Raw genomic sequence first — 9,697 nt, 5'->3', positions numbered from 1 at the left:
CCTCGTGAATGTTGTTCATTGGCATTTCATTTCTCCACGAGATATTGCCGGTTCTTTGGCAACTGTCACATCTCTCTACATAGACTTTTGCATCCTTGAAGATCGATGGCCAAAAGAATCCGGATTGAAGCACTTTAAACGCAGTTCGACGTGCTCCAAAGTGGCCGCCATACACAGAATCATGGCATGCAGACAAAATCTGAAGGTGCTCATGCTCTCCAACACACCTTCGAATCACTCCATCACTACAAATACGGAAGAGAAATGGATCTTCCCAAACATATGTGCGGGTGTCACTCAAAAACTTCTTCTTTTGGTTAGATGACAACCCTTCTGGTATAATGCCCGTGACAAGGTAGTTCGCCAGATTAGCAAACCACGGCACATATGTTTCCCGAGCTTCCACTTGCAACACTTGCTCGTCCGGAAATTTTTCGTTGATCCTTTTTCTTTCTCTCATCTTCCGTCTCTTCCAAGCCCTCTAGCCTAGACAAATGATCAGCTACCAAATTCTCGGTCCCCTTTTTGTCTTTAATTTCTACATCAAACTCTTGTAATAAGAGGATCCATCTCACCAACCGAGGCTTTGCATCTTTCTTATTCATCAAATACTTGATAGCTGAATGGTTCGTGAACACTACCACCTTCGTGCCAAGTAAGTATGCACGAAACTTCTCAAAGACATACACTACTGCTAGCATTTCCTTCTCCGTCGTGGTGTAATTCAATTGAGCTTCATTGAGTACTTTACTAGCATAGTAGACGGCATGTAGGACCTTATCTCTCCTTTGGCCTAAAACGGCCCCCACAGCATAGTCCAAAGCATCACACATCAACTCAAACGGCTTTGACCAATCGGGTGTGATAATAATAGGAGCTTCGACTAGCTTTTTCTTCAGCAATTCAAATGCCTCAAGGCATTTCTCATCAAAGACGAACTTGACATCCTTTTCAAGCAAGTTGCAAAGTGGCTTTGCAATCTTTGAAAAGTCTTTTATAAAACGTCGGTAGAATCCCGCATGTCCAAGGAAACTACGGATGCCCTTCACATTCGTTGGGGGAGGTAACTTTGAGATCACATCAATCTTAGCCTTATCCATCTCTAACCCCAACTCCGACACCTTGTGTCCCAACACTATGTCTTCTTTGACCATGAATTGACACTTTTCCCAATTTAACACGAGATTCGACTCTTCACATCTTTGTAGGACCCGTCTCAAGTTTTCTAAGAATATGTCAAATGAGGATCCAAAGACGGAAAAATCATCCATAAAGATATCCATGATGTCTTCATTCATGTCAGAAAAGATCGCCATCATGCAACGTTGAAATGTAGCCGGAGCATTGCACAAACCAAAAGGCATCCGGCGGAAGGCATACGTACCAATAGGACATGTGAATGTCATCTTTTCTTGATCTTCTGGGGCAATTGCAATCTGATTATACCCCGAATATCCATCTAAGAAGCAATAGTGAGAATAACCCGCAATCCTATCAAGCAACTGATCTAAAAATGGCAACGGGAAGTGATCTTTTCTTGTCGCCTTGTTCAATCTTCTATAGTCCATGCAAACTCTCCATGCGTTTACCAATCGAGTTGCTAACACTTCATTCTCCTCATTGACAGTCACGGTTATTCCTCATTTCTTCGGTACACATTGCACCGGGCTGACCCACTCACTATCGGAAATAGGATAGATCATCCCAAACTTCAACAGTTTCTTCACTTCCTTTTCCACCACTTCTTGCATAATTGGGTTCAACCTCCTTTGTCATATACGCTTCCTTCCATTCTTGTCGAGCAACACATCTTGTCAAATATGCACTTGTCGAGGACATCAACTCTGAAGCACGCTTTTGCATCACTAGGGTGCTTCATCGTCTTCTCTACATTAATGGTCACTTGTTCACCATTGATTCTGAACGTGACCGAGTTGTCCTTTGCTCCAAGCAACACATCTCCCGTGGCAAGAAATGGTCTACCAAACAGAATTGGTACCTCTTTGTCCTCAGGCATGTCCAAGACTATGAAATCAACGGGGATGACAAATTTATCAACCTTGACCAAGACATCCTCTACTATTCCAGTGGGCTTCACGATGGAATGATCAGCCAATTGTAGAGCAATGTCGATGGGTTCCATCCTCTCCTCTAATCCAATGGCTCTAGCAGTTTTCAAAGCCATAAGTGAGATCCCCGATCCTTGATCTAGTAGGCATTTTGTGAAGATTGTATTCCCGATCTCACAAGGAATCACACAACTACCGGGATCCCTCGTCTTCATTGGCATCATTCCCGAAATCAGTTGTGAGCAATTCATGCTCAAAGCCACTATCCCCTCGTCTTGAAGTTTCTCCTTATTTGCCATCATGTCTTTGAAGAACTTGGAGAACTTGGGAAAGTTCGTAAAGAGGTCCGCTAACGAGACATCCACATTCACTTTCCAGATCACGTTCATCATCCACTCAAAGCTTTTCTCTTTTGGAGCTCTCTTCTTCCTCCTGGGTGGATATGGTGGAGGAGGAATATGATCGGGGAAGTTGAACTTGCTTTTCGGATCTAATGCTGGACTTGTCAACATCTGTCTCTTTGATTCCGTTTCCACTATCTTCTTTCCCTTCTCTTCTGCTGAACACTTTCCACTTGCATCGGATTCTTCACCATGTTCCTTGCTGCCGGATGCAGCCTGTTCTTGACCATGTTGGGCCCCCTGCACCAACGCGGGACTTCCCTTACATGCCTCGTCCGCCCCTGCGTGTGAGATGCCGGAAGTACCTTGACCGTCCATTAATGGTGTTGAAACCAACTCTCTACCACTTCTCAAAGTCACTACTTTGCACTGTTCATTACCTCTCGGATTGGGCACTATATTACTTGGGATGGTATTAGGAATCCTTGTGTGTGATGCTGTAGCAAGCTGTCCAATTTGAGTCTCAAGATTCCTCATTGTAGCATCGATCTGCCCAAACTTTTCCACTGTCTTGTCCTTGAAATTTTCGTTCTCCTTTTGACTCTTAGACATAAAAGAGAGAATCTGTCCCAATTGATCCTCGACGGATGGCTTCTTCTCATAACCCGGGGGTTGAGTGTTGTTCCTCCATTGATTACCCGAGTTATTGCTACGACCAGCTTGATTCCAACTCGTTTGCTGAGGCCTCCAATTTTGCTGATTGTTGTATTGGTTGCCTTGATTGAACCCTTGGCGATTGGTACCAATGTAGTTCACATCCTCCACGGGAGGTCCTTGAAGACTTGGGCACTGATCAGTATGATGCCCGCCTTGGCACAACCCACATCTCATCACAGTCACAGCTTGGGGTTGAGGAGTCAATTGAAGAGATTTAACTGCCTTTGTCATCGACGACATTTGAGTGCTAATGTCAGCCAGTTGAGCCTCAATTGCGGTCACTCTTTCCGCATCCTTTGTAGCACCAAACGTATCTCCTGTTCTATCAGCTCCTCGCCTTGGATTGTGATTATTGGCCAACCTTTGAAACAAGGCTCTCACCTCATCATGAGTTAAATCATCTAGGTTTCCATTCGAACCTGCAGTCACCAGTCCCGTGCCTTCACTGTTGAGTCCCTTGTAGAATTTCAAAAGGTCATGCCCCAAAGCTAGTCCGTGACTTGGGCATTTCCTTATCAACTCCGTGAATCTCTTCCATGCTTCCACGAAGGACTCGTCATACTTCTGTCGGAATGAAGTGATCTCCTCTCTCAACTTCTCAATCTTCATTGGAGAGTTGTATTCCAAGAGAAACAATGTCTTCAACTCTTGGAATGTTGCTATATTGTAGCCCGATAGTGAATCATACCACTCTCTTGCCTTCTCCCTCAAGGAGAATGGAAACAATGCCCTCTTAATCCGATGGTGCTCCACATTAGGAGGTCTAAGAGAGATTGTCAGTTCGTAGAAGGCATTGAGATGACTCACCGGATCTTCATCATCCCTACCATGAAACAGATTCCCCCCATTCACTAAGCTTATGTAGTGGGGTGGAATGTTGACATTATCATTGGCGTACGCGAATTCTCCCGGGTGCTCAATTCCCGACCAAAGAGTATCGCCAAACCTCACCACTGGTGGTGGAATCTCATTATTCTCAGCCATTGATTCACCGTCTGAATCCTGATCCATTTCTTCTCGGTTATTTCTGAATGGACTCGAATAGTCTGGAAAGATCTCAAACTCTGAACCTCTAACTCTACTTCTTCTTTGATAACAAAGTAGTCCAAACGGTGGTGTACCATGTGATCGCGTGTGCATTCACATTTTATTTTATTATTATTACCTACACAACAGAAAACACACCAAGCACAAGCACAATATATTTCCTAATACCGAAAGCGAGACCTATCGACAACTTCGGGGTAAGTACTATAAAAAGTGTGTGCTTAAGTGAAAAACTAAACTACCTAAACTAAGAGTTAAAAGATGTCACCTAGAAAATATATATACTCCTTCGTCTTCAAGTCCAGACGTGGTAGATGGCTATCACCTCCAAAGAAAACACGAAAAGAGTACCTACACAAAACAAAGAAAGATCAAATAAAACAAAACACAAACAAACAAACAAACAAACGAAAAGAAGTTAAACAATCTATTGCCTTCCCCGGCAACGACGCCAAAACTTGATGTGTAATTTTAGGTCGATTAAAGCAATATGGTTTTGCACTCAAGTTCAATTAATTAACTCTAATATTACGACGATACTGCTAGAATACAGCGTCGAATGTAGTACTTTGAGTGTCGATCCACAGGGAAGGAAAGATTATTTAATTCTAAAATATAGAAAACACATACTAAAAGGTGATTTGATTTGAGGATTTTGATTTCAAGATTCAGCTAAAACAATTACAAAAGATTAAACAAGCAAGACGAATTAAGAGAAGAACGTGTTACTCCAAACAATCACGGATAAAACGATGATTTATTCTAATGTCCAACTCTATCTTATGAATTACGGGACTTCAATATCAATTCACGATGTTCGCACTAAACATGCTCGACATACAATAGCTTAAGAAAAGTTGAACACATATTCAATAAACCAATCTTCATTAATCTAAGAAACCTACGGATGCGCGAGAATCATAGATCAACTACTATAAGCTCAAGCAATCCATTAACAAATTATCGTCTAATCAACTCTAATTGATAATTCATCACCACACGGATCTATCCTATTCAAAGTTAAAGAGACATTTGATTAGGATTAATGGAACTACTACTAGTGATGCACCAAAAGTATTAGATTCAAACAAGGAAATTAAGGTGAAGGCGATCATAAGAAAAGGAGAACATAGTATAAATCAAACAATTAATTCATCCATCTACATGTTTGGAGCAACACTTGAATTCTTAGCCAATCATTACAAAACTAGGAAGCATGAATGATAGATCTAAAACCATAGAAACCATGAAGGAGTTGATGATGAAATGTTGGAATAATCTCCTCCAAGCAACAATCGGCAATGATCTCTTCAATTTTCTCCTTCCAAAGTCAAGCTTCTCTTCAATATTTTCTTCCTAATTTCGTCCGCCACTAAACTCCCCCTGATTTCTTCTTTTTAACTCCTTAAAACCGACGAGCTAACTGCCAAAATGCAGTTGAACTTCCCGAACGCCCGACCGGGCGAAATTAGAAGGGATAATCGCCCGACTGGGCGAAAGGCTTCTGGATGGCTCACGGGAAACGCCCGACCGGGCGTTTCGCGTCATAAAGAATCGCCCGATCGGGCGAACTTTCTGGACTCTCCTCGTGCTTTACGTGTTTCGCCCGACCGGGCGTTTTGAAGCTCCGAATCGCCCGACCGGGCGATAAATCTGACCTTCGCATGCTTAACAAATTTCACCCGGCGAACTTCCAGCTTCCAACCCTCCTAAACTTCAATACAAACATGATTTGATGAGTTATAATTCACATAAAAGTGTGTAGTCTATGGGGTAAAACATAGAACATATGCTTCGCGTCATGTTTTTTATTACCTTTTATGTGCATTACAAGACTAATATGAATGAAAAGATGCTATTGTGGCAGGGATTGAAGGATATTCCGGGAAGTATAAGTAGAAGCATGATGGGAAGAGAAGTTGAGGAAGGGGAAAGATATTAAAAGAAGACCTCAATATGTGAAGGAAGTGTCAATTTGTTCAAGGTGCCCATGCACCACGTGCCTTAAGCCTTGTGTCTTGGACTTGGATCTTGACAATTGGTTTTTGGGTGATCTTTGGACGTGGTCCGAATCCAAACTAATCTTTTAGACCAACTCACCGGTCCAAGTCAACGAGCCATGTTGCCAACGTGATGTGATGAAGCAAACATGGCTGCCGAGTAACGATATCCACGTTTGAACGAACCTAGACGAGCAACGTGTCCCGATATGCCCATCCATGTTCAACCTCTAGTAACCCTCGACGGTTATAGCCCAACCATAATGACAGTATGTGTTGACTAGCAACCTCCACATGCATTGGATTGTGCCTATAAACAGGCAGCCACTCCATGCATTTCAAACACACCAATGCATTCTCACTTGCATATAGATCTCTCCCTCTCTCTACATAGTTTCTCTGTCAAAGCTTTGCCATTGCCTTCATCCAGTTCGTCGGGCGTATCTCATCTCGTGGAAAGAGGACTCCTCTACTCGGCCTACAAAGTATATCTACGGCTTATAGTTTCAGATTTGTATTTTTGTTTTAATTTATTTCCGTGTATTTCTTTATTTATCATTGGTTGTATTACGTCCAGCTAGTGTCTTTCTGTATCTCAGTTTCACAACAGTAGGTTATTTTTCTTTTTCTTGTTTGTTAGAAGAATTTAGTTTTCATGCACATGTAAATAGTTAGCCCTAAGTAGGACTGAATGATCGTACCACCTACATGATTTAATCTATATATGAATATGAAAGAGGAAATGTGTGTATGCTAGGCGATCAATTCTAAATCATGTGAGCCTTAGAGTCAGTAAAGTTGTACTCCCTTCGTCCCGGTCTAAGTGAGAGGTTTTTATTTGGGCACAGAAATACTTGTAGTGAAAGTTAACTAAATTATTAAAGTAAGAGAGAGAAAAAAGTAAAAAAGAGAAAAACAAATAAAGTAAGAGAGGGAATAAAGTAGGAGAGATATGAGAATAAATTAGGTTAGATGTGTGAGTTAATTATTGCTAAAAAGGAAACATATCACTTAGATTAGGACGTACCAAAAAGGAATATGTTTTACTTACGCTGGTACGAAGGGAGTAGCCTTTACTTTCTTTCTTTTCTTGTCAAACTGTAAATACATGACTCTTTCATAAGTTGTGGACATTGGCGATAAAGGATAAGGGAATATAGGCCGGACGATGCGTCGTCCGCCTCTTCGTCCGCGCCCGATGCATTTTGCATCCACCTACAGTGGCGGACGATAGGGCGGAGGATGCATCGGGAGGGCTATCCTCCGCCCCATTGTGGATGCTCTTAGAATAGCTATTGAGATTAAATTATTTCTATCTTACCCTTGGTCGTGATTGTATTAAGGACTATTCTTTCAAAGTTAGTACTCCCTCCATCTCACAAGAATATGCGTTTTTTTCTTTTTTAGTTCGTCCTCCAAGAATATGTACTTTCTAATTTGAAATTTTTTTTCTCTCTATTGAGGTGGGACCCATTCTCCACTAACAATACTTTAATTACTTTTTCTCTCTACCTCTCTCTTACTTTACCAATTTTACATTAAAACCCGTGCTGAACCCAAAGTGCATATTCTTTGCGGACGGATGGAGTATATAACTAGCCTTAACCATTATGAACTTCTATCAAACCCCATGATAAAAATATTGATCACATGCTAAATAATAACTATTATTTGGTGTAATTGTTAAAAAAATGAATATTAAATTTCTCTGGTGAACTCGATGGAGGAAAGATTTAAGATAGTGGGTAGCGGTCCTGATCGGGTACCCCCGGATGCATGACTCGAAAAATCGAGTACATGATCCCATGATTTGTCTCATCTCCGTACTCAATACTCGATAGACAACCAAAAACTTATTCCAGGTTCCTGATTACCTCGTGTGGTGCAGGAATCCAAAACCGACCAGTCGGGTACCCAAAAATCCAAATAAGGTTCAAAATTTATAAAAAAAAAATAATAATCAAATAAATGACACAATTTACACAATCACAAAAAATAATCCACCAAAACTAAGGACATGGAATTCAACCTAACAAGGAGCTGTTTGCAATTTTACAACATATTTTGACGAAAATGATGTTGATTCCTCGTGAATCCTATGCTTGTTGAGCACAACAACCTAAAGCAAAATATGTGAACTTTTAGAATTTTTTTATTTTTCCACTAACAATATATTTTCTCTAAATCATTTAATGTCCAATACTTTTAAAATTTAGACATGTATATTAATTTATATTTATTAAAATATACTATGTGAAGAGCGAACTTTTTAAAATAGTAATTTATTAAAATTTTAAAAAATGTATCAATAAATAAAGAAAATTATATAATCAAAATAAAATTTATGTGAATTTGTATATAGTCATGTTAAATCGCAAAAATAAATCATTGATATTATACATAGTTCAATATAATTTAAATTATTTATTGTGTAAAACAATTAAAAATAAAAATTTAGAAAAAGGATAAAACTAGGGAAATTCACAAAATAATTTTACTATGATTAAAATTTTTTGATAGGAAAAAAATAAAAAAAAAGTTTCATAGTTTATGTATTTAAATTAGAAAAAGTAAAGTTTCGGCAAAAATAAGAAAATGTTGAATGTTCGTTTATTTGCAAACTAATAACATGTCATATTGATTTGAATCCTTTAGCCACATACGTAGTAATATGGAAAGTGTACTATACATCAGCTTTAATTTGATCGGAATTCTTTGTCAGATGAAAAATTAAAAAAAATTAAAATTCATGTATTTACATTCAAAAATAAAAATTTAAGAAAAATATCAGAAAATATTGAAAGTTCATATGTTTATAAGCAGATAACACAATTAGAAAAATATAATCTAAGTCAAAGTTTAAGAGATTAATTAATTGACTATTGACTAATACGTTACCATTCGGGTATTCAGAATCAAGTATACCCAAAATCTCATGCTCTCTCCATTGCAACTATGTTGGATCACTTCTTTTAGACATAGAAATTAATAAATTATGTTAAAATGAGTTAAATGATAATAAAATAAAATAGGGGAGAGTAAAAAAGTAGGAGAGATAAGGAGAGTGACGTAGGTGATGGTGTAAAGTAAAAGTAATTAGATATTTTATTTTTTGTCAAAAAAGGAAATGACTCAACTTTGTTGGGACAATCCAAAAAGAAATATGATTCAACTTAGTTGAGATGAAGGGAGTAATGTATATACCTAGTACCCCTCTTTTATGAAAAATTGCATAATCTTAAAATATGAAAATTACAATTTTTTTTATCTCCTACAATATATGTCCAAATTTATACACATATAATTTATTTTTAATTAGCATATTAAGATGCTGAATAAAAAATATTTATCTACTCTAAGAAAAAGAAGATAAAAAAATTAAATTATGGTCATGTTTTCTTTATTTCTATAGATTTTTTAATAAATATATATTTATGTACATAAATCACCAAGAAAAAGAAATCAAAACCATAAAATTTTAAAATAATACTAATAACGTATTGTTGTATTATTTTATTTTTAT

General features: G+C 38.4%; 1 protein-coding gene and 1 non-coding gene across 2 annotated transcripts; one reads left to right on the top strand and one right to left on the bottom strand.

Moving 5' to 3' along the window:
• Positions 1–1,759: 1,759 nt before the first annotated feature.
• On the bottom strand, positions 1,760–4,138 carry LOC121765772. Its single transcript, XM_042162039.1, has 2 exons — positions 2,776–4,138; positions 1,760–2,691 (listed from the first exon to the last, which is right to left on the bottom strand). Exons 1-2 carry the CDS (start codon positions 4,136–4,138, stop codon positions 1,760–1,762), a joined length of 2,295 nt encoding a protein of 764 aa, XP_042017973.1.
• Positions 3,618–3,724, top strand: LOC121757964. The gene has a single exon (XR_006041283.1). It is a non-coding gene; the product is annotated as a small nucleolar RNA R71 (small nucleolar RNA).
• Positions 4,139–9,697: the final 5,559 nt, after the last annotated feature.

Source organism: Salvia splendens, chromosome 1 (genome assembly GCF_004379255.2).
Source record: "Salvia splendens isolate huo1 chromosome 1, SspV2, whole genome shotgun sequence".
NCBI lineage: Eukaryota > Viridiplantae > Streptophyta > Magnoliopsida > Lamiales > Lamiaceae > Salvia > Salvia splendens.
Note: the sequence above shows the minus strand (reverse complement) of the source record. Positions and strands in the feature narration are given on the sequence as shown.